The sequence below is a fragment of the Mycetomoellerius zeteki genome, unplaced genomic scaffold (assembly GCF_001594055.1).
Source record: "Mycetomoellerius zeteki isolate Tzet28-1 unplaced genomic scaffold, Tzet1.0 scaffold149, whole genome shotgun sequence".
Lineage (NCBI taxonomy): Eukaryota > Metazoa > Arthropoda > Insecta > Hymenoptera > Formicidae > Mycetomoellerius > Mycetomoellerius zeteki.
The window spans coordinates 190550-217256 of record NW_017256436.1 but is presented as its reverse complement, the minus strand read 5'-3'; the positions used below and the strand labels follow the sequence as shown (position 1 = coordinate 217256).

The window sequence follows — 26707 nt, the reverse complement described above, 5'->3', positions numbered from 1 at the left end:
GGGGTGGTCACAAATTGTTATTTATCGTATTCTAATTCAAATATTATTTGAATTATTTCAGTATACGAATTATCCAAATTACTCAAATTATCCGACTTATCCGAATTGTCCAAATTATTGGAATTATTCGAATAATCGTATTACCCGAATTATTCGGATATCTCAATTTCAAAGCTGAATTGCGGCGGCGTCCGAGCATTCTGGATATCTGTTGAATATCTCATCCGGAATTCGGATTTTACAGCCTCACATGAAAACATGTACCGGCGAACACACGCAACACCAAACACGACGGAACGAGAGCGCGCCTGAACAATTTCGGTGGCGCGACAAGGAGAAGACGGAGACACGACAGAGACATAGACAAAGTAGATGACACACCGGGCGGCGTAATGCCGTATCGCTAGACGCATTCGCCTTAATTCGTAGACCACTCCTAGACCGATCCGATCCGTAGCCGATCGATGGTGCGTCTCGATCGGATTCTGTCAGAGAAAAGACGCGGACCGTCGTTGTGGAGGGCCGACGCGGGTTACAATCCGCGTTATCAGGAGTCCTTTGGTCTCGCTCATCCTACCGGTCGTTCAGAACCTCAGCGCAAATCAGCAGGACTAGCAGATGCAACGCAAAGTAGAGGCGCACGGTAGAGTGTCCCGCGGACGCCAGGGCATAAGCGTAGGACGAATAGCACTCCCTGTGAGCGTAACATACATGCATGTACAAGATATCTTTCCATGATAAACAATGTTAAAAGTTTTGACAATTTGTCGAGATTATATTTGGGGGGTAGAAAAATACTACTTCAGAGTTAGATTGTTGGAAATTTTTTACAATTAGTATAAAAATGTTAAATACTTCACATTCTTTTCTTAACTATCATTCGAGCTTGAATTTTACCTCGGTTTATTTTAAATTAAAATAACGGTTACGAGAATACGGTTAAAAGAATACGAAAAATAACATGGACAATGTTATTTTTCCCATCCTTTTGTCGCAATTTTTTCGATAAATTTCTTTCGTCCTTTCAAATGAACGTATTTATACATATTCGATCCAAGTTTCGCTTCTCCGTCGAATCTTGCAAGGATTGAGCAGTTTTATGACCTAGCTTCGAAATTCTAAGACAAATTGGCTGGCGACTCGGAGTATGCATTAATCACTTGACGTTTACATTCCTGTTATCTTCTTGCGCGATTTGTCAACTCGAGGTCGTCTCCAGGAAAAAAAAAGAAGACATTTCTTATTCCATCAATAATATATTTCTCCGACACCGTTTTGCCCGATGCATAATACATTTTCTTCGCTTCGAATGTACGTTAAAGAAGATTCGCGCAAAGTTTCTTTAAAAATCTGTCTGGCGTGTATGTTCGTATTATTTTTGCAACAGCAGTCAGTCGTAAGGTGTTACAACATTACTGGCTAATACGAAATTGTTCCCAACTTCGAAACATTACCGCGCTAAAGCCATCTCGCTGAGAATTCTCTGAAATCTTTGAATTCTTTGAGACTCCTCCAAGACTTTGCAAGATTACATGACGCTTTCAAACTACGGGAGCTTTCACGGTGCTTAATTTACGAAAACGTCTCGTGCCGTTTTGCGAATATTGAAAAGTGCAGTAATCCCTCTCTATCCGTCTTTCCCATTTATCCGTCTTCACGCCGACATCTAGCCCGTTATGTGTATTACTGACTTGTTCTACTTTGAAATTTCAAACTGTCGAGACAACTCTTTTGACGTCGAACCTTTATCTCCTCTGTTGTTTTAATATGTCATGTTTTTAATATTATACTTTGAGAAATGAAAAAGTACATCGATTATTAAGCAAAGTATCTTTTAAGACCGTAATGTAAATAGGAAATAAAGGCTACAAACCTGATCGAACTGGAGCTTTAGTCCTTAAATAGTTTGGTGTAAGTTTATATACTATATATCTAATCCTGCAAACTGCGCGCCGCTTAATTTTCAGTCTTAAAACGTAATCCTAACAGAACTGGAGTAATAATATTACAAATTAAATTGACAATATATAATAACATTGATTCTCTGTATTTTAATAATTTGATAAATATCTTAAAACCTGTAAATAATTTTATTACTTTAACCGAGGTGATTTTTCGCAATAGAATGATTTACATCGATTGTTGGTAAGTGTAATATATGAGGAAAGTTCATATAATTTGGTCTAATATACCTACAGATTTTGTGCCAATTTTAAAATATTCTAATAAGCAACAAATCGTCAACTTCTCGATAATTATCTCGGCAAATTGTCAGTCATCGTCAATTTTTGCTCTCTATTTATGTTTATAATTAATAATAATTTAAAAAATATTCAAACTACGAAAATATAGGACAATTAATTTAAAGCAAAAAGCTTTCATTGATAAAATTTTCTAAACTTTCTTCGCTTTTCTCTTGTAATAATGCTTACTTTAGGCAGAATAGGCGCGATATGTTTCGCTACAGAGTACTCTGATCTAATCGGTATTCACTTCACGTATACGCAACCAATTAACGAACATCGAGAACCTACTCTCAATGGATACCAAGTTTCATGAGGCATCATTTGGATTATTGTATCCTGCTGCATTTTCGAAATAACAGAAAGCGATCGAATTAAATTTTTGTGAAAATTCATAATAATTTATTATCCAAATATTTAATTTAATTAGCTATTAAAATTAAACAAGACGTTACATGCATATATTAAATCATAAATAAACTCAAGATAGATTTATTTAAAAATGAAATGTTTTCGCAAAAAAAAATCGTACTCTCAATTTTGTTTTGCGAGAGAAATTTAATATCGTTCTCGTGAAATAAGCTTGTCGATATCACGAATATATTTTCGTGATAATGCAATTTTCTCGGCGCATATTGCACGATCGATCCAGGTTTGAAATCGCTTTTACTTACGTCTAAACGGTAGATTGAAGTACACTTTTATCGTAATCCTCATGCTCACGAAACGCACAATTGCAGTTACTCACGAAATTGATCAAGTGTTTTAAAAATATTATATAAAAGTTTTTATAACAAAATAATAGAGAAACTAGAAAGCTAACATATATATATATTATAAAACAAATTTTCGTTATTAAAAAGAAAATACGATACAAGTTTATCAGAAGAATGCAAATGATATATTTCTGAAATAAGAAGCTTCCAATTTCTTGAAATTTTCGAAACACTTGATCATTTTTGCGAGTCGCTTGCATAAAGCTCAAGTATACCTGTAGGACTCGGGATTTAGCCTCGTCACAGTGCAGTAATGATGCAGCGCACAGACTCCGTTGAGAGGACCGCCACAGCCCCAGATTTGCTCTACCTCGCGCGGCAGCGAGACCGTGTTGGCCGCGTAATACCTGTGGGACATAGAACACACTCACTCTCACACACACACACACACACACACACACACACACACACACACGCGCGCGCGCGCGCGCGCGCGCCGTACGCACGATCGCGAGGCGCGGGGTGTGCGAGGTAGGATAATATACACAGACCGAGACCGAGCTTGTGCATTAGGAGAAACGCGGGAGAGTGGTCGGGTATCAGGACTGTTATTAGCATCGTAATGGCGCGCGCGTCTCGAAAAGGGGTAGACAGTTATCACAATGTCGCCGGGCGCCAGAGTCAGGTATTACTGTAGAGATATAATTGCTGGCTCACGGAGAAACGCGGGAATTATTAATCCTCAACCATGGGCATCGATATCTCACACGACCGTCGACGCTTAACCACATTCCACACGTCAGCATTAAACACCCATTGAGATATTTTGATTGGCATTTATGCGAAATGTACTACGTGAAGCTAAGAGGCTTTCAACAATAAGCCCCACAATCGAATGTGAGAAAAATATTCTTCTTATATTCGAGTATGTGAGTTATTGTTGAAAGTCTCTTATATCCTTAGCTTTAAGTCTTAAGTCGTAAGAAATTGACCAATCATAGTCAATTATATAATCGACTATGATTGGTCAATTTCTTACAATTTAAGATTTAAAGATTAAACAATGGCTTATTGTAGAAAGCTTCTAATAAATGGACGATCGTAACGTAATCCTGAGTTGATTCTCTTTTCTTAAAGATCGCGATTGGCATCTTGATAATATAAATGGTATTTTTAAACGATCACTATTTGTTTTACGTCGTATCTATTGATTAATCTAAAGAAGAAAGAATGTACAGCGACGCGAGATCAGCGGCTTAAGGCGTAATCGAGGCCAGTAATTAGCGGGGTACGCCATTATGGTTTTAGGGCTAAATTACGCAAACGGATCGATCGATCCACTTCATCGCATACATACCTGACGAAGGCGTAATCATTCGACTGCGTAAACCGGTCCGCCAGATCGTGAAGAGTGATCGCCGTTATCTCGTCCAGCTCATAATAGTCGAGCAACGAGTACTCGACTATCCAGTTCGCTTTGCCGATTGAATTCGCTTCGGGCAGATTAAGATAGTACTGCGTGTAATCCAGAATCTGCGCAGCGTGCAACACATAGACAGGTTCTACATTTCTGCTTCCCTTTTGAAATTGGTACGTCGCGCAAATAGAGCGTTCCCGTTACGGAAACCTCGCGATAATACTGAGAATGTATACGCGTCCGCCATACCACCTACCTGTCCGGTGTTAGTTTCGAACTTGTAGAGTCGCAAACCCGGGTTGTTGGGCCCCCCGACGGTGCTCGGCGTTACGCTGGGAGCCATCATTATCCAGGATACGGGCAGACCTGTTCAATACGAGTATCGTTTCACCGAATAATTAATCGCGCGCTACAAGTATTAATAAAATTAAGGTCAAAGATAAAGCGAATACGTTCATCTAGACTAGTGCGATATAAAAGGGCGATAAATACTGATAAATAATTTGTCTGAGGAATTGATCCATCCCTCTTTCTGTACTATCAAAGGGAAAAGGGCAGTTTAACAAAATATTTTGAAAAAAAGAAACGATATCGAAGATCGAAGTTGTTTCATTATAGATTACAAGACAAGAAATAAAGATAACTAGTCCACACGATTTGTATCGTGTCAGGAAATTGTTATATTCGAGAGAAATATTATCTAGTTGTACTAGCACTACTAGCTATATATAGGTAGGATTTACCACTCTTGTAACTAGTGTTTGTAAATAAGTCCTGACAATTTGCTGTAACATACCTGTGTCGCTGTATATCACGCGGAATGTATCTGAATGCCAGTGGCCAAAGAACTGTCCCCGGATGATGTCCGAGTAGAGCCGCACTACCTGCAGATACTTCGTGTTGTGCCTCTCGTTGAGCGCCGCGGCGCCGCTTTCGTGGTCGTCCACCCCCGGCGGTGTGTGGCCGACTATGTACACCTGACCGTTACAGAGTAGAATAGGCATGATCATCGAACATCGATATTTCGAGGAATCTGCATAGTTAGGTCGGTTCGACGTTTCGTTATCTGTGTTCTACCTTAATATCTATTCATGAAAACTCGATGTATTCCGATACTATCACCAATGTTTCCCGCGTTAGATTGACCTTTGACGAGCCGCGTTATTTGACGTGAGGACACTTTTTAATATAATGTACACTTTTATATCACGATAAATTTTTCTTAAAAAATTTTTATTTTATTTTTCTATCATATGTATATAAGAAGATTTTTATTGTGACGTGAAGATGTATCGAGATATAGCGGTTCAATAAATAGTACTTTTAGAATATCAGGCTTTTTTGTAGCTAATTAACTCATAAAAATATTTTCTATATCCATTATTCGATGTTAATCCTATTTATTATTGTTATTAATGCTTCATTCTGTGTACTTATATACTCTCTACATTCTTTGGAATAGAATCTCACCTTAAGAGTAAAATTTGAACCAATATTGGAAAAGAATGGTTCAATTTTCAATCTTTAAGAATGAGATTTCACTCTTCAGAGTTCACTTTAAAAGTTTCAGAGATTATTATAAGTATCGATTGTGTATATTTTTGTGTAACAGAATGCTATCCCAGTCTGTATCTGACAATTTTAAATCTTTTATTATAGTACATTATTTCGCGTTCTAAACAAAGTTGTGTCCAAATGCAATGCTTAAAAATAAAAACATCGCCTTCTAATAAATTTTTGGTACTTGGACTAAAAATAGACAAAATGTTTTAGATTCGAATGTATAGATATTTGCTTATACAATCGAAGAGTGCAAAATAGATTTGTAATATTTTAAGAATAAAATTAATCTAAATAATTTATGAATGACATATATTACAGCGATGAAATATATCATGACTATTAGTCAAATTACAATTATTATTAGAATTTACATTTAGAAAAGCATGTTTTATATATATAGATAGAGTAAAATAAAAAACAGATATTCGCCACTCTTATTGTTAAAGTTTTGTACCTATAATAATTAAAAATATTTGCCTCTGTTATTATCGTGTTACGAACTCTACAAAGTTTATTTTTATCATACAGAAACCTATATGCATACTATATATGATATGTACTTACACATGCATGCTCGGATATATGATAAAATCGGAAATATGTAACTTTGTTAAAGTAAACTTATGTCACAATGTCGGTAGGAAACTTAATAATAACGATAATGTCGTAAATTTATGATAGAATAATTTGTTGACTGCGAAAAAAAAAACTGTCGAGAATCGCTGTCAATACTTGGGTACTAAATATCGATAACTCCGATACGAAAGAGCGGAAGCATTCTCATTCAACGGAGATATCCTTAGTTATGTCGCGTGACTGCGTCCCGGTTAAACAGACGCTCTAGGGTGAATCACGTACGTGGCTACGCAATGTGTCTCTCGGGACGCAGGAAGTCTCGTTAGCATCAGCAAACCGGCCAGTCACTCGCGGATGGCAAGCGCTAGTGCACACAGCACCCACACACATACACGAATATGCTTGTTCGATCGCGATGGTGTCTGTCGCGACGACGGAGGATTGGAGATACGAAGGACCTGATATCTAATCGGACACGTACGCGAAATTAGTCCCACCGGTTGGAAACGCAAATTGACGCAGAAGTTGGCGCCCAGCGTCGAGACCTCTGATTGAAAAAGTAGCGAGATATGTCCCTGACCGTCGAGAAGATATCTTCAAAGAACAATCGGAAAACGTATTAAAGCTAATGAGGATTATTTTCTTAATTAGCCAAAATTATCTTGAAACTGTGTCATCTTATTTTTAACTTTATTTAAAATTTTATTTTATCTGAAATCTCTTTTATATCAATTATTTTTATGGTCATGAAACGTTTATAATCTTCTTAATTGTTTATTATGTGACTGATAGTTTTAGACAACCAACGAAACTGCATCTATTATTCTCAACAATAACAGAAATATCGATGGCATTAACAAGGACCATTGACAAAAATATATCTATAATAAATCAGAATTCACCGATTCGGATCGAGCTCGGTAATATTCTTATAGGATCATTCCAATCAAAATAATAAATAATGAAACTCTCTAAAAGTGAATCAGGGTATTATCACAGACTTCAGTGCTACACTTATAACTATAATATCAGTGAATATTTACTGTTTTTCAATAATAATACACCGATTCATTTTGAAAAGTTATGGTTTCTACAGATCGAATCTGCAGAAAATCATAAAAACTTCTAAAATGAATCAGTGTATTATTACTGAAAAACAGTAAATATTCGCTGATGACTTCAGTGCTACACTTATTACTGATGTAATCAGTAATAATATCATAATTCACTTTTAGAGATAGAACAAAACTCGTTAAGTGAATAACGAAAGAGAGATACATTTTTCATTCGCGGAGATTCTTTCTCGTCAAATCGCACCGTGGGGAAAAGGCTGCCTTCTTTGAAAGATAAATGGTAACGAACGCGGTTGAATGAGAGTGACGCGTTTGGAATTATGTGGCGAATTGTCGCGTCGCGCGGAATGTTGCGGTCCGCGGAACAAACGCAAAAACGTTCGTCCGCGCGACGCGCAAACGGAGAGATGCAAAAAGCGCGCTCTCCGCAAACAACCGAATCGTCGACGCCGCGGAGATTGAAAAATATCGCGTGAAAAGCGCACAGACGTCGATTTTAAATTGCTGCCGAGGGCCTTTTGCCGAAGGTGCAGGAATCACGGCTGCCATTCAAGGGATGCATGAACGAATTGGACCGGGCTACAATGGATCGCTGATTGGTCAGTTTTGCCGCTGACGCTCTTAAACGACTCGTAATTTGTAATCGCATTATCCGTCCGACGTCGGGAACGATCGATCGATCCATTTCCTCCTTCTCCCTCCCACCCTGTACCGGCAACCTACAGCCTCTATAGGATGCCCGTCCGTTTACCGTTTGCCACGACATCGTCCCGTCTCTATGGGAATATCGGGATCGAGAAGCCCACTCGGACCGTTTGCGAAACGACAGCGGCGCGGGATTATATCTGTCCACGGAAAATCGGATTTCTATCTCGGAACCTGGACACCCTACCCCTCGCGTTTCCTTTCTTCCATCCGTGTCTCCGCGCGCTCTTTTTATCCGGGCACACATAAGAACGTACAAGATTTTCCGAGAATTCTTCTCCGGAAATCTCCGGGGAGTGCGTCGGCGGCGCGATCGAGCGAGCATCGAGAAGCAGGACGGAGAAACCGGTGGATAAGAGGGTGACGCGGGAGGATCGGAGAAAATTATTGCTGGTTATCAGAGTCGCGACCAACGAGCCGTGCCCGCTACATTTTCCGATTGTTATTACCCTACTGGTCATTTCATCGCTTTTGAAGAGGACAGCTATTTTGCTTCCACGCTCGTTGATCCGCATTAAGAGCTTTCCGAGAAGAAAGGAAGAGAGAATGCTAGAGAAGGAAAGCCAGAAACGGAGAGAAAGAGAAAGGCTTTAAGAGTCTCCCGAGAGCTTGTGGAGTATCGTGTATATGGCTATCGGGCAAAGAACATAGTCGGTATATCGAAACCCGTCACATATATGATGCATTATTACTCAATTGTGAATGTTCGTCTAATATCAACTATATGTTTGTTTAAAAACTTGCGGAGACAATACAAAATTCCGAGGGGGTAACCACTTAATGTAATCGTGGGACAGAGTCCTCGAAATCATTATAAAATTCATATAAAATCTCTATGTATAATCCGCGATAATTACATATGCAACCACGAGAAATCATTGTATAATATTAAATAACGTCGTATATTTTACCAAATTATTTCATATGCAGTGAAAAAAGTTATTTGTAATCAGATGAAATCATATGAAATCATGTAATCTGTGAGACCATATTTCAGCTAGTGGTTACCCCCTCGCAAAATTCCCAGAACATTTCTCGAAACTTGTCAATTGGCCGGAGATTAATGAACAAATCATAGTCCTGTGGTAAAAATAATAGCGCACTCGGGAAAGCGTGGCTATGCGAATTCGCGAGGATAACAACAATTAGAGACCGCGTCTTTTTTTTTTTTTTTATATAAATATGATACGAGACTACCAGAGTATATGTGACCACGTTCAGCCTGAAATATAGAGTGGGATTCAGTTTGCCATAGTAAATTCCACGAATAATTTCTGACTTTTGGCCATATGGAATTAAAAATTTACGGAGAGTTTTATTGCACACGTAGTCGAAGGTGCACTGAAAAATAATGTCACTCTTCATACGCGAGCCAGTCGGTGGCGCTATGCATCGCGGGGTAACAGGGTTGCCTTTTCGAACGTGCACGTAGGTGAATACGCCGATAGTGACGTGTATGAACGCGACGGTGCGGCTCAGCTCTCTCTCTCTGTCTCTTTCTCTCTCTCTGTCTGTCTGCTGTCTGCTTCTCCCCCCCCCCTCTCTCTCTCTCTCTCGGTTGCGCTCGCCGCTCGGTTAATACGATCGGGATCAATGGCGGTGGCGTGCAACGGTTTACGTATATGGACGGGGTCTCCTCTTGCGGGCCCATGTATGGAATACCAAGTCCCTCCATAATTTATCGTCGGTCGTGCCATCTCGGTCGCGTGAAGGATCTCCCTCGCGTATGTCGAACTCGTTCTACTACACGTCCCGCGGCGTAATCGATAACCGATAACCCCGGGAACCGCGATATTCGATAGGTCCCGGCTCGGAAGATTTCCGTTCGCTCGCTCGCGCGATACCGAAGCCATCGCGACGTAGCTTTCGCGAAGCGAGTGCGCCGAATTAATTGCCTCGCTGATCGAAGAGGATTTTGCGATCGGTCTTCCCCCTCCTCTCTCTCTCTCTCTCTCTCTCATCTCGTTGGATCCAGCAACGATCCCCGGGCGTAATGGGCATTACCTACGATTTGTCATCGCGCTTTATGACGCGGATCGTACGAGAGAGAGAGGAAGAGAAAGCGCAATACGTCGAAAACGGAAATCCCGGAGAAATTGTATTCGGGAATAGAGAGGGACCCACTCTTGCAATTTGCATTCAAATCTTCGATGGAAATTATACAATTTGCTCCATCTTCCCTACGAGGATTTCCGGTTAGCTACTACTATTGTAAATTTTCGTTCAAGAGTCTCCTTAAGCTAAATTCGTCGGCGTGCGTCGGTAAGAGTTAATGAGCCGGCTGATAATTAACCGAAACGTGATCAAGAGAATCGCGATGTGTCAGCTGTCAGGGCAGCGAATGTATTTGCTCACACGGTAATTTATAAACGTCTAAACGAGAACGAAAATGATGACTATAAAACAGCTCGCCTGATAAATCATACATCCTATTGAAGCCCGATCAGCGGGATTTTATTCGCTTTGTACGCTTTACGGGAATTTATTTCATTAAAATTTATCTCCTTGGCGATCACATCTGTGTCGCGTTGGTGCTTCAATACGATATGGGCAAGCAACGCGAAACACGTTCATACGCCCGGCGATCTTTTCATTGCAATTGTCGACGTACCTATATCGTGTATCTTATTCTTAAAATAAAAGAAAGAACGAGAAAAAACACATCTCGTTGCGCGGTAAAGTGAGACGACAGCAATACCGTCGCCTTAAATTTTCCCCAATGTCGCCAGTAACTTGGGTTTTCCACGCTTTTCGCGAAACAATAAACTGTGAAACTGAATAATACCTTTACATGGGTACAACCCTTCAATTACTCAACTTGTCGTGTGACACGCGAGATACGCGGGGAATGTTTTATACGTGCATATTTACCCGGTGAAACACTTGCTATAATTCTACGATGTCTCGCGAGCTTGACGGGTAATCGCAAGAATTGTTTGTGTACCTGATGTAGAGCGATATTATAATTGTAGGTGCAAAATTGTTGTTATACCGTTAAGTCAATCTGCGACATCGTTGAGTCAATCTGCCAATTTATCAATCAAAATGCATCAGCGGGATTAAGTATATACAGAGCGAGGAAAAAAGTGGGCTTTATTTTAAAAAATTGCGGTGTAACGTTATTGGACAGCGGGATATTTCGTGAAAAGTAAGATATTGAATGACGCGACACTGCGCGCACGAGATTCGCGACTTCTGATATTAATCTCCTAGAGGAAAGTTCAGTGAAACGTGCTTTCCAATAAGCGCGATCGTGTGAGTGACTTGACGAGGCCGTTTTTAGATCGGATGAAAGTTCGTATCGAATATTCGTGTGCCGACGAAGTTCCGGGTAAAACAAGCCGCCCGCGGCGGCGCTGATTAAAAATCTATTCGATAAGTTATTGAACGTGCAAAGAACAACTACCCCTCACCCTTCTCTTTTTTTGTATTATTTGAACCGGTTGTTTGATGCGAGTTTCTTTGTGACAGGTAACATTAACGCATGCAGCCTGAGAAAAAATATCTTAATTTCATTAGCATATATTTAACTTTACCGTGTTTTTTACGCTAACACTCGTTTAATAATCGTGCTCTCTAAAAGTGAATTAGCGTATTATTACTGATAAAAGTGAATTAGCGTATTATTACTGATTACATCAGTTATAAGTGTAGCACTGAAGTCATCAGCGAATATTTACTGTTTTTCAATAATAATACACTGGTTCATTTTAAAGATTATGATTTTCTGCAGATTCAATCTGTAGAAATCATAAAATGAGTCAGTGTATTATTCCTGAAAAACAATAAATATTCGCTGATATTACATTTATAAGTGTAGCACTGAAGTCAGTGATAATACCCTGATTCTCTTTAAATCTGAATCAGTGGATAATCACTGATCTCAGTGCCAAGTATGCCACTGATAATCAGTGAATTAAATGTGAGATTCCTAATCCAGCTAATCTTTATTATGTGATCTAACTAATCTTGTTTTAGTTGTTAAATTCAATGAATATGTATTGGAAGACTGAAATTAACGTGCAAATATCAGTATTATTTTAGTCAAATAATGCTAAAATATTCTTTCTTTTTTAGTTCAATTTCACTGATTATCAGTGCCAAGTATGCCACTGGGTAATTAGTGACTATCCACTGATTCAGATTTAGAGAGTTCACTTTTAGAAAGTGGTTTTAGTCACTTTATGTATAGAATAAATTTAATCAATAATAAGTCAATTATTTAATAAGAGTTTATAAATGTATATACACAGAAGTAACGTAACACAAATTGTATGGTTTTACAACATTGACGTGCGACATTTGGGAAAAAATACAAACTGTGTTTTTTCATTCATAAATAATTGCTAGTTAAAAGTCTAAAATTTTATTTTTGACGATTCAATTGACGATTGTACAGAAAAACTTATTCATTAAACAATATTTTTTAATATTATATTTTATCTTTCAAGTACGTATTGATATTTACAAAAGCCAAATTGTCAAATGTAATTCTGACAACGACTCTTGATGCATGAATATCTAGAAGTGCACGAATATGCGCGCGTTTCAAAATGTGTAATTTTATGGATTAGAGTGCATGTATCTGGTACTGAATTACAGCATATTTTCAACGATTAAACGCCCATTTATTTAATCAAGTTTTGTGTTAAAACTCGTGTCCACAGATTTATCGATGATCAACTTTATTAGAAAGAGCTTAATTTACATGCGCGTGTCATAATAGCGAACGATTCGACATTCGCTCTGAGATAACCTGTCGTTTTCATCGATCCGAGAAAACTGATAGCACGTAAAAATTCTTTTGTCCTATGTTATCTTTTTGATAACATACACTCTGCACGGGACAGATACACGCATGCACGCAAATATATATGCGCATGGCTCAATGGACACGAAAAATTTCAACGCGTCCTTTATCGCCGGCGTCCAATATTCGTTTCGAATCGAGTTACATACGAAGATAGTCTCATAGAATATTTCCGCTTAATTTAGTTCCCACGTATGCTGAAGAGTTCAATGGTGCTGAAAATCGATATCACTGACAAAATAACGCGACACTTACATTAAAAGATGAAAATTCCATTATCCCGACAGACTGTCCGAATAGGAATCGATTCGGGTTGAATTAGTGCCGTATCCTCGATTTTCACTTGCATCCTCGACTTTAAATCCCACCCTCCATCTAGCTCTCTATCAAACCGTCAGGCGTGCCTTTATCATTTTCGCAGTATTTCTTTATTCGACAAAAATCCATAAAATTGTTTATCGATACGGCGATGCCGCGAATTATTTATTATCGTCGTATACATTGGCGACGAAAGAGTGTGTGATACAATGGAAAGAAAGTAATGCGTGTTCGATGGCAGTATAATAGCTCAGAAGACCAAATAATATCATATATCGTAAAGTAACAACCTACCGTCTCCTTCTTCTTCCGCGCATTCTCGAGGACCGACTGGAACCAGGACCATTGGCCGAAGGGATCCTGCGTGTTATCGACCGTACTGCTTCCAGAACGATGCAGCATACGGCTGTCGACTGGGTTCAGCCACAAATTCGTATTAAGGAAGACGATCCGATATTTTTTCGAGCGCTGCTCGATCGTATAGTAGCCGGCTGCAACAAATTTTGAATAGTGCCGTGGCGGTAAAGCCGGAGTTGAATTTATGCCCGCCAATAAGCTTACTTTGTGCCGTAACATTTTCAGAGGGAGAGGGCATCTATAAATGTTGCATCGACCCGTTGCGCGCGTTTTGAATCAAAAGCGGTGCGAACCCCGTTTGCTGATCATTTATGCATCTCTCGGGACCGTAAGATGCCTCTTTTTGAATTTTAATACATTACGGCATAATAAATGTATGATATTATCGATATGCATACATATTACAAAGATTACAAAGATTAGAGGGCTAACCGATTGTAGGATACGTCGTCATTAATCATTAAGTACCTTTTCGATATGTTTTTTTCTACCACATAACTTTTTTTTATTAATAAAGATACATTTGTTTGATACCGTTATGTTCCTTAATGTCTGGCGCTTTGATTCAAACAAATTTTACAATATCTCTCTACAATAACACGACAAAATTTAAAAAAAAAAAACAAAGTTATTTAGAAAATGAGTTTAAATGTTGTAAATCAGTAAAATTTTGTAATATTAATTTTAAAGTGTAAGTTTGGAGTACAGTTACAATTTTAAAGAGTAATTTTAAAAGAATAAAAGTATTATATTTAGAGAGAGTATGTTCTGTCTTTATGTTTTCGTTATTTTTCTGTAAACATTCCAAAATGACAATTTTTTAATTATGTCATTATTGTAATAAATAAGCGATATGTTCATTTTTATAAAAGTTACAAGCAGTTAAATATGTCGTAACTCAGAGTTGCTCCCGTACTGTGGCGCTTAAGTGTTAATTTGTATTAAAACCGTTATAATTCAATAATTAACATCTTCCATCGATACTTCAATCCGTTTAATCATTTATTTCGTATCGTTTACCGTTTGAGGATTGCGCGACAGCATTTGCTTACTTACCCTTTACAAAAGTATCCACCGCTTCCGGAGGTAGCCAGTTTTGCCAGACGGAAGCGAGCTGCGTGTAATTCAGGCCTATGTCTTCGTGGCCGAGTGCGGGGAACACGAATTGTCCTTTAAACGTGCGGTGCAACAGTTCGGTCAAATTCCGCAAACACTGCAGACGCAGCTCAGCGTTCATGCCGGCATTGCGCGTCAGCGCGTCACTGCAACAAGTAGTTACAGCCTCGTTAGTCCTAGTTACATAGAACACTCGCACTCGGGGATTACAACGCGAGCGCCGGTGATTATCGCCGATAAATACAGCGAGGAAGAGGAAATGTTGCCGGATAAGGACGCGTCTCGTTGTGCCGCGTCGCGACGCGTCGCGTCGTGTCGCGCTCCATGTCGTGTCGCGCCCCGTCGACACGCGAGATGAAGTCGCAATGCGGTACAACCTCAACGACGAAATGAGACGTGCGAATTGTTACCCAAGCGAGACGCTGATAATTGTTACATCAACGACAACTGATTAAGCACCGGCGCCTCGATGCGCGATGACGAAAATAGGAGAAAACTGACGTGACAAAAATATAAATGATATGTTCTGAAATTAAGCTAGGAGAAAATTTATAAATATAAAAGTTTATAAATATAGTTATACAGAATGTTCTTTTAGAATTGGATCATATTCTTTCTGTTTTTAAATTACTATGACTATCAAGGAAAAGTATGTATTGTTTATATTAAATTATTTATATTACTTTTTATTTATTTCTTACTCAATCACTTGTATGATTTTTGTTGACTTTTATAATTTTTATGAGGACCTAATTATTTTAACATTGGATATGAATTTTGTTGGGTTAAAATTTTTTGAATATATTATTATATATTTACATTGTTAAGGATGTATCTGAGATATAATCGTTGACGAAAGTCCTCCAAATTCAAAATATTTGCATAATTGCGCCAAACGTGTAGTAAATCTAGTGATAACTTATATAAATGGTATAATAGATAATACAATATATTTATTTTTAAAAAGTTATTTTTTATTTTTTCAATATTTTATTAACTTTATTTGTCATTTTTCAAAACTGCAAAATTGTTATACCGCAAAATTGTTATGAATAATAATTTCTCTGAAACCGTGTTGTGAAAATTAATCTAATTTTGCAAAAAGTTCCAGTAATTTAGGATCTATACGTATAAAAAGAATTAAATTTTTGGTACTATTTCTTCAATACTTTTATTACTAATTACATTCGACAAAGTTGCGTTTCCCGTAAGAAAACGTCTCTTATAGAACTTTAATATTAATACTGACCAATTAATCACTTATTTTTTTTTCAGTAAAAATACTATTAATAATATTTTTAATACTTCAAATAAGTTATTAATTGGCCAGTACTAGTATTAAATTTTTATAATCATCATAATTAAAATAATAATTACTCTCTAACGGTTTAGTGAATCTACTTGAAATTTTTTTTAGTATATTACAGATAACAAAGGAAGAGTTTCCCGAAGTTTCATCAATTTGGTACTATTTTTGGAATAGCTCAGATACATCCTTAAATTACTTCTTTATATTTTAACTGAAGATAACTTAATGAGTACGAAACATTCTTGTTTTTAATATATTGCTCATTTACACTGCACTTAATTGTTTATAATATCTATACTTGTTCATTTTCCTGATCAATTTATACTATTATATTAATACTATAAATAGAACTATATAGAATTGGTAAAAAACAAAAAGCTTTATACTGTTTTCCTTAAAAAATAATTTTACAAATTGTATCTTTGCTCCGTGATATCATATCATCTAATAATTGAAAGTAGAAAACTCAGGCAATTTACAGTTATCTCTAAATAGAATGATTACGTATACAAGATTAATACGAACGAAATTTAGTCCGAAATCGAAGCGTGCGAGTTCAATATGTCGAAATGTGTATTAACATTAATGTGTGACGAATTTGAAATTCATGATATTTCGAAACTTTTCGGAAATAGATATTTCATATTATATCCATATTTTAACATTTACTGCTTATACCAATTTACATCTGTATCTCTTGTAATAATAATCGCAATGAAGAGACGGTGTTACATAAGTAGAGAAAGTCGTTGGTCGTGAACGTAATATTTGTACTGGTCAACGGTACTCCTCGCTTCCGGTAATTAATTGGAAGTCGTGCACCTCCAACTAGTAAATCGTTCGTAAAGTAAATTTATTTAACGGTAATATATTCAACACATAATAATCGCGTTATTAACTGAATTAACAACTTGCCGTTCCCCAAACTGGATCTTGTTTATAATTTCATTGATGATAAATGAGATCTCATGAATAAATTACAATACGTTAATGATTCATTTAACAACAACAATCGTTATTAACGATAGCAGGTCGTATATCGTTTGACTATTATAAAAGCCCTGAATATTTTCATAAATTTCAAATACATAACGTAAATTAGTAATAATGACAACAACGATAATGATTTGCAATGGAAACAATAATGATAATATTACCGAAAATAATCAATTGAAAAAGAGCTCTTAAAAATAATAATAATAATAACAACAACAATAAAATATCCTTGTATAATATTTCAATATGGAACTCGAAGCAGAAAGATATTATAAATACGAATTATTGGTTAATAAATAGCCCCTATTACAACATATCGTATCTCAATCATAATGTACACCAATTATCGTATTCATGAAAAAAATAAAAAAAAAAGAGAGATTATCGTGAGAGTCCATTTGGATGTCACTGTACAATGATTCGCGTACTGAAATACGTATTGAACCACATTAACCGACAATTATACGATAGTTCGACATACCCCGTCCACAGGACAAACTCGATATCGCCATGCTTCGATCTCATCGCCCGTGCCGCCGATTCGATCAGAGCCCAGGGCGAGTCGCAGCTGTAGTCGCCAAACTTGCCCGCCAGTTTTCTGTCGAGCCTCATACGTCCGCCATCGACGATGTTTCTCATGTTCCAGCACTCTGGAACACGACGGTAAATGGAGTCCGCGCATGAGAGACTATCGGGAAGCGACAAATGGAAGGGTTGCAAAAGGAAAAAGCAGTGTTGATCGTGGGAACTAGTGAAATAAAAATGCACACCGCGTGACAGAAAAAGGCCAGGATCACGCTTATTCGCGCTCACTTATTTGTATCTCGCTAACGTTCGTACGACACGAGGCCTAAGATGATGGTGAGTCGAATAAACGAGAGGGTGGGGTAATTCAAGCAGCTGCTATTTCGTGCAGGTCTCGTGCCAGCCGAGCACGCTAAGTTCTAGAATGATCGGTAAATACCCGCGCGCGTGTAGACCAGTAAATAACTAGTCTAGCGTCCTATTAGAGGAATGATAATAATTCGCTCATGCGATCGTCGGAAAATGAAATGTATAACGATTCGAAGGCGTGTATTCGTTAAAGCTCGGCTGCGAGCCAGTTCGTCGCTCGCTGAAAAAACAATTGGAAAAAAACCCACGCAAATTTCTTCTTTAAAAAAATCTGCTATCCAATGGAAAAGTTTCAAAAATTATGAAGTTTTGTGGAAATTTTCACAAAATACTAATAAGTTTGAGGGAAATTTTCATGAAACGCTTGGGAAAGTTTATACCTCGGGGCATCTGGCAACACCGATACTAGGTGAGAACACCAAGGTTCGGATTTCGCAACGGGAGGTCGATCACGTATATTTTCTCTAAGAGTAAAATAGTAAAAAGTGAAAATTTTCACGCGAATTTCGCGAAATCGTGGTCACGTAACCTAACCGAGGCGAAACGATGAAATTTGATAGGATGAGATTCACGTGAGTGATCGTATGAGATATGAAAAACTGGATGAGATAAAAGAAAAAGCTCTCTAACAATTACGTGATAAACCCCCGGCACGGCGCACCGCGGCGCATAACTCTAGCCGTATTGCGAGCGAGAATCAGCAAGTATATACATGCAAATCATTTTTCTACCATGTAACACATTCTAAAAACATTCTAATTTATATCTCCATAAAGTTATTCTCAGTTGACTTCTTCGTTTTGCAAAATTGTAAAAATGACAAACAACGCATGTTAACTTACTGGTATTAGGTGCATTTCCTTGCACAGCATATTTTGGGTCGTAATGAATATCGGTGATATGCCAGAAATATCCTGCAAAATAGAAAATTTTATCCTGACCAGAATTAATGGAGAATGTGAGATGCGAGAACGTAAAAAGCGCCACAAACAGTTACAAAAATTTCAATATCAAATCGATATGTATTTTGGCGCTTAACACGGTCGAACACTTTCTGGCTTCAGTCAAATCGTATATTTCGAAAAAGTAATAACGAATGGCACGGAATAAAAATAACCTATTTGTCAGTGTAAAATAGGGAAAAATTTCGAATACGTATTACTGTTTATTAAGAGGCTTAATTTATACCTTTAAAAAGCTTGTCATTTTTATGTTCTTTTAAATAAACAGGTTTTTGCTTCTCTCCCGTAAAATTTGGCTACCAATACGTATAACCTTGTCGAAATATCCCAGGGATTAAAACCAGTATCATATCGGTGAGTCCAATTTTCGTTGCTGTAGATATGGAAAAATACATCTCACACCATTGCTGCGCTTCCATTGTCACAAATAAACATAGAGATCATATTTGCGTATCTACACAAGAAAATGCTGCATATAGCGAAATTCGTTTAGCGAATGGAAATTTTGCTTTTTCGTCAGTAAACCACATAGGTACAACGTTTCATGAAATTTAGCTGATTATATCTTGGAGAGAAAAATAGTAAATACAACAGATAAAATATGCATAAAAAAAACGTCACAGTGCAATATTGCACAAATATTATAAGCTTTACTTCTTGTGTTGTAGCTTTATTTTTTATATTTATTAGTATTATATAAATGTCGCTGTGTGTAATATTACAATTTCAATTTTAAATGAAATTTTATGCTTCTTTCTCGTTGCACTAACAAACGCAATTTTTAATTGTCTATAAAAAATAATAAAAACTATTTCTACAAAAAAATTATCAATATAAAAATATTTGAAATCTTATTATTATGCGTAAAAGAGAAATTGTACAGGATGGATCAACTGTAACTTAATATCTCTTGTTCTGTTGAAGATGGAAAAAATTACGGAATAAAAGAGAATAAAAGAAATTTAAATAGTTCAATAAGTATCTACTATCTTCTTATATATATTCTTTCAAACGACGTTTCTTTATTTGCAATCATGTAACGTGTAACAGTTTTTCTTAGAAATAATTTTACATCAATTATTTCATTTTATTAATCTGTGCATAAAAATATTAAAATAAGATAATTGAAAATATTTCACAAGATATTTAATATTTCACATCAAAATATGTCACAGAGTCAAAATATAAAATATTTCATAAATCACTTACTTTCTGACTGCCTTACTTCTTTATCTTTTTATGCAAAATAAAGTAGAAAAGAAAAATTCAACTACATCATACCGGTGTACGTACAGTTGCATTAACAAAAATTGAGTATCACTATGGATTTGAAGTACACTTTCATATTGAGATTCTACTTGAAGTATTATCGCTTTGAATCTGCCGTTACTTCCTGTCTATTATGTATACTGCAAAGTTTTTCTTTTGAGAAAGCTACGCCGCGAGGTGGATATTCTGGTGGCGCATAAACGTCAGATTGCGCCTGAAGGCAATCGGATGAACTATATAACCGTTAGATAATTTCTTTTCATATAAGATTAAAAATTACATTTACCAGTACGTAAGGAAGTATAATGTGCGTGTCTTGTAGTAAACGACGTACTACGGTTATTTCGGCGAAATTCGCCAATACAGAATTGCGGAACGTGCAGTACTTACCTATCTTCCCTTGCACCGCGCAGAGCCATGAGAGCAGTATCAGGTAGTCGCGTATCATCTTTCCGGAATCGCACCTGTAATTACAGACCGCGTTTGAGCGCCACAGAAACCGAATGTCGACGATCGGCATCGGTGATAACGGCACGGCAGGACGGCTTTGTTTGCGCGATTGCGCACCACGAGTCCACTTCGCTCGCTCGCGAGATTGCAGCTAAGAACTCCGGCTACGAGATAGAGTATTTCCGACAAACTGGATATTCTCGGAATCATAAAAGATGATAAGTATATATACGTCCCCTCGGCGTGGTATTAAGGTGGAATAACGTTTCGCGCAGTTTAAAACGCGATATGCAAATAGGTCGGCCATTAATGTCGGATAGTAAGGATAATTTTGCACGCCTCCTCATCCGTGAACGCACCGAATTTGGATCTGATCCGGATTTTTCTCCGACTTCCATTTCCAAGACATGTATAGGGATGGGGAAAATCAATTCCACATCCCACGAAAATTCTCAATCGCGGCAATGCCATTCGGAGCTTTATTTACTCTAGCGCTCAATAATTTCAATCGTGTGCAGTACACGTTTAGATTCGGCCAATAGAAAAAGATTTGTTGATCTATACATTTGACGTCGCAAAGAGCGTTGCGGGCCAATATCAACAAATTTGTTGACTTTTGACGTTTTACGCAAAAAAACAGGCTACTCTCGCATGCTTCTCTTGTTACAAATCAAACTATCAAGCGGTTATGTACCGCGCACAGTGTTCGGGACTCTCGTAAAATTGACAGAATCGGACTCGAAATCAAATTCCGTTTACGTCGGATATATGAAATTCATTATCGTAGGAAAAATACGTGACGAACCGCTGCGTATAATTAATGCAGTGCGCGTCGTGTTCGTTCCCAGCGAAACGTAAATATTCAAGATAAATGACACTGCGGCAAGTGATAAACAAGCGCTAATTTCGGATTTAATTCGACGACAATTGCCTCGCGAACAGTAAAGCGACACGTTACTCAAGCATCTTGCATGAATATTTCCCATATGGCTGAACACTCATCACGAGCATTACGGTTTCTATTTACTCGCAACAATGTAATATCTCTGACATCAGAACTACGTGAATTAATTGATATGATTATACACGGAAAGAACGGTTTTACTGAAGCTTTATCTAAAAATTTAGCTAGATACAGATGTGAAAATAATTTTGTCGGACCATTAAAATAATTTTAGGAATTTCAAGCATAATTAGCGATGATTTGAAAATGAAAATTTTAACGTTCTATTAACCAGTTTGAACGTTCCACATAATTATTTTGATGATCTAATGAAATTATTTTCAAACTGATAATCAAAAGATTTTAGATACTTTAGTAAAACCATTCTTCCGTGCACGTACAGCTCCTTTTCGTAATTGCATTAATACTTTTACCTCTTTCCGTACACATGCAGCTCCTTTTCGCAAATTGCATTAATACTTTCATCTCTTTTACCGTAACGTTATTGTTTTCATATATATTTCATTCGAGATTTTATTTCGTGGTGAAAAATTTTTTATTTACAAATTCGCATTCGTCAATTTTTCGTAATATTTTTAACGCCGGATTTTATATACTGAGTTTTCCATTTCGTCATTTTATACAATTGCTGTAGATATTTTGGCTGCGCCCATTCACGCTTACCTTGCTTAACGTATTGCTGCGAGCCTGGGAGCGCTGAAAAGCGGATGAGTGGAGGGCGGGCACATTTGGCCCGGCGGCCACCGTGAATTTCAATTTGCGACTAGCGCACGACAGGAACGACAAGCAGAATTACGAGGACGAAGCGAACCATTATGGGCAATCGGTCTATCATAGACGGCTCTTTGTACAGCCGTGGGCGGAAGTTTACGATGGGACACGCGATTTTCTTGTTCGTTTCGGACCGCGTGTGCGCTCGGGCGCTAACGACTTAATGCAAAATAATGGCCGGTGCGGTGCGGCGTGTCGATACGCGGTGGTCCCCTCTGCCATATAAGCGACACTAACCACTGCGTCGTGGCATGAATAATTTGCAGGGACACAGAGTGTCAAAACGTCGATACGATATCGCGGCATTAGGAGGAACGTAATTGCGCAGAAGTAATTGCGCTGATGATTCTAGTTGTTACCCGAGAGATCGATTGTGTTCCCCCCCGACGGAATTGATTAACTCGCCCGGGAAGATCGTCTCTTTGCGACAATTCTTGCAAATGACGATAAAATTAAGCGCCCAGATGTCTATGACATGGTCTATTCTCCGTCTCTAATTAGAATAGATTAAAATAGAAGTGGTCTGTGATACTGTCTCAACGTTTTTCAACTCTAAAAGTTTGATCGAAAAAGCTTCAAATTAAAATGGACCGAAATTAATTTAATAAGACTTCATAATTTATTTCAAACAACTGAAATAGTTGTAACAATTTCATTTATTCATACATACATTAATTTTACTTTCTCGAATAAACAGTATTCTTAATTTAAGAATCGAGGACATATATATATATATAAGACAGTCATCTCAATAGAAGTAGAATCAATTTTATGAATATTTTCAGCAGAGTAAAAAGAAATAAGATGTAAAGAGTATAAAGTCGATGTAAAAAATTTATTATTTTTAAATATGATTGAAAATAATACGTATCAGTTTTTAATGCTTGTTTTCACCAACATAAATTAATTTTAATCTCGATTCAATTTATTCTCCATCTTTTACTAGTTCAAAAAGTTAGAAAAAAATAAAAAGTAAGTTAATCCGAAATTAAAGTTAACCTACATTGGTGCAAACGAATATAAATAATTTTCATTAATTGAAACATCATTTTGACTGTAATAGACTTTTTGTATCACGTGCATCATATTTGAAAACTCATTCAACATCAAGCTCGTAAACGAGAAATCATTTTTCTCGATATAGTAGCTGGCGCGGCTCACTAAACTAAACACGAAACTTTAAAAACTGCGCTCGTAAATATTCATGACACGCGCGAGGTGTAATTACTTGTAATCGCATGTCACATCGCACAAATGGCTATGTCGAGCCGCCATAAGAATTCCGCGTAATGTGTTAACGCGATAGCTACTTCCACGAGTGAAAATAACGAGTGCATAAATGCTATTATCGTCGCGCGCGAGCGCGTGTTTTGGATAAATAGCACGTCAATGCATATATTATGATCCGTAAAAACGGTTAAGATATTAATTTTTATTATTACGAGTCGAGAGACTTCACGAAAAGATTTATTCCTTTCAATAACTCGACGAACGAAGTTTCGTTCGAGAAATGCAGAGTAAACTTATATAACTTGACCTAAGCTCGAATATCGAATCCACTTTAGATGCTCTGTTATCCGTTTTAGATTTTAGGATCAAATTTTATTTATAATTTCATATGGGCCACATATTTGGATTCGTATGTAATATTCGTGTATTTAATATATATATTTCACATATGTGTGTATTTTTCCAATATTTCTCGAGCATCTCATGCCATGACAATACGTACGACGGTGCGCTACGGATAATTTAATTCACTCACAAAGACTTTCCTCAAGATTCGATAATTTCTGTAATGCATTATTCATATTTAAGAACAACATGGCTACTCTTGACAATTTCAAAAAATTGCACATATCTCTGTACACATGATCAAGAAGTTGCGAAAATAAATCTCGAAGTTTACAGAAAAAGTACTTCCTGCGTAAATTCTTGTGTAAATTGTTTTCAACGAAATCCAAACATACATAGAAAGTATATATATATATATATATATATATTACAACACTCTCTCCTGAGGAACTATACTCGCACTGTTTGTCCTGTACTTTCTTACTTTGGCAATGTAGGCACACTAAAGGCCCGTCTATAATACAGTAATAAGCTTGGTTTAAGAAGAATAAGAAATAAAATTAATTTATTTCGCTTACGCCTACATCTACACCTAACTCTAAACTCTTACACCTACTCTTACACCAAGCTTACTACGTGTATTGTAGCCTTAAGGTCTCACCAACTACGATTAAACTAATCGGCCGATTAAATATTGCCAATTGCAAGACTTGAAAACATCCTTTTCTGGAGGGGGGCCGAGTACTCACGTGCTCGACTCGCATGGCTTTTTCGCATTTGAGAAATTTGCCATTAATATGGACCTGTACTGCTATAATCACATTGTTCTTCACAATTGCCAGAAAATTAGGTTATGTTTTCAGTTTTGCAATTGGCAATACTGAAATTTAATCGACCGATTAACTTAATCGAAGTTGGTGAGACCGGGCCTAAATCGCAGACCTCGTATTGCTTCGCGCTCCGATTATATCTCTATAAACTCAGATTATATCTGATTATAGTAGCGGGTTGTGTCAGGTAGATAACATCACTGGCATCATCGAATAGGGTGGCTGAGGATGTTGTCTGACTATGAACCTCCTGCCGCGCCATTACTCGACGTGTCTCGTCTATATTAGAGCGATGTATTCCGTCCTTCGGATCCGTGGATCCTCTGTGCTGGAAAACGCTCAGTTGACCTCGATATCGCGTCATCCGAGTGACCTCGTGATACACGGATGGTGGAGTAATTATCGGCGCTCTTAGGTCGGTGACTAACGAACTGTCTATCGTGTAGGCGTTACGGAAATCCGTTTTCTCGATCGAATCGCCTTTATCGAACATTTCTCCATTTTGCTATATATGTAATCTTTCTATCGCAACCATCGGCAATCAGTAGGGAATCAGTAGAGGATCGCGATAAAGTGGAAGCACGTAGTTGCCATTCCTTCGCGATATCCGCCGAGGCCGCAGTGGCGCATTTTCGATTAGGCCCTCCTAGATCCAAGTTTGAAATTGTATCTAGAGATAGTGGCGTAAGACGAGACAACATTTTCTTTTTACTGAAATTTTTCAGGAACACAATTTATTTAATCCTACAATCGCTACGTAAAGACGATTCATGGACATTCGTCAAGAATTAGGATCGTTTACGGTAAAAGCGAATGAAACTTTTAGTAAATTATCGATTAAAGCTTTCCGTTAATTTATAGCGTCATTTATCACGAGAAAAGGTAAAGCCGACGCGAAATTCGTGCTAACGCTACCCATTATTGTGTACAAAGAAATATTAGGATAGAATGTCTGTTTGAAAGGAGATATACAATAAGTGTATTGATTGGTTTTTCGAAGCTGTGCCTCAATCGGATTATATTCTACAGAAGGAAGCCAACCAGCAATTTTTCGATTGTTGATTGGTTCCCTTCTGTAGAATTCAAGATCCAATTTTATCATGTTTCAAAATATAAATCGCACACAGCCGCTTTTCGATTTTGTTTTATTGTCCGGGCATTCATACTACGCCAATACGCCTGTTTCCTTTTAGCAACACCTTCCACAATTGTTTGCTTTTAGCTTGCCCTATACGTGATCGTTGCTTCCAAATACAGCAAACACAAGAAAGCACGTCTTTTCTACGTTTTCTCTGTGTTAGCTTTCAAGTCAAACCTAATATCATCCTACGCCAGCGCTGTAACGCTCCGATGTAGATTTTCTCGAACGTTATTTATAAATATTTGCCAAATAACAAGAATCCAACTTCCAACGACAAGCGAACTTGTAATCAGGATACCAAATTGCATCATCGTGTTGCATACGAAATGGCACATCTCAATATTTACTGTCTTACCGAAGAGCATTGCATGCGGAAAAGGCATATCTCAATATTTGCCGTCTTGAAAGAGTTTCTTACGAAATTTGTTAGCCGTCCGTGTGCTCGGAACCAAATTACAGCGAACTTATATTGTTGGTAACAACCTCTGAATTGAAAGAGGCTAAATTGCACCGATTTATATCAGCCGGGGCACAATCCCTTTTTAAACAGGTACACAAAATGACACACGCGTAATCACGCAAGGTATATATATAGCGCGCGCAAATTACTTCAAAATTGAAAATTAATTTATTGTTAACATATAATTATTGT

The 26707-nt window shown here is 37.5% G+C and overlaps 1 protein-coding gene across 2 annotated transcripts in view; it reads right to left on the bottom strand.

Moving 5' to 3' along the window:
* Nucleotides 1–6: 6 nt before the first annotated feature.
* LOC108720289 (acid sphingomyelinase-like phosphodiesterase 3a) overlaps nt 7–26707 on the bottom strand; it is a 44762-nt gene continuing 18061 nt past the window's right edge. The window contains exons 1-11 of one of the 2 annotated variants that reach the window (XM_018444191.1): nt 22402–22477; nt 20715–20788; nt 18936–19007; nt 17681–17849; nt 14835–15040; nt 13716–13912; nt 5173–5353; nt 4633–4742; nt 4317–4492; nt 3235–3366; nt 7–694 (exon numbers count right to left, since the gene is read on the bottom strand). In XM_018444191.1, coding sequence (XP_018299693.1) covers nt 574–694; nt 3235–3366; nt 4317–4492; nt 4633–4742; nt 5173–5353; nt 13716–13912; nt 14835–15040; nt 17681–17849; nt 18936–19007; nt 20715–20772 — 1422 coding nt within the window. In that variant the 5' untranslated portion in view covers nt 20773–20788; nt 22402–22477 and the 3' untranslated portion in view covers nt 7–573. Of the gene's footprint in view, nt 695–3234; nt 3367–4316; nt 4493–4632; nt 4743–5172; nt 5354–13715; nt 13913–14834; nt 15041–17680; nt 17850–18935; nt 19008–20714; nt 20789–22401; nt 22478–26707 lie in introns of those variants that run through there. The other variant, XM_018444190.1, reaches the window with a different exon arrangement.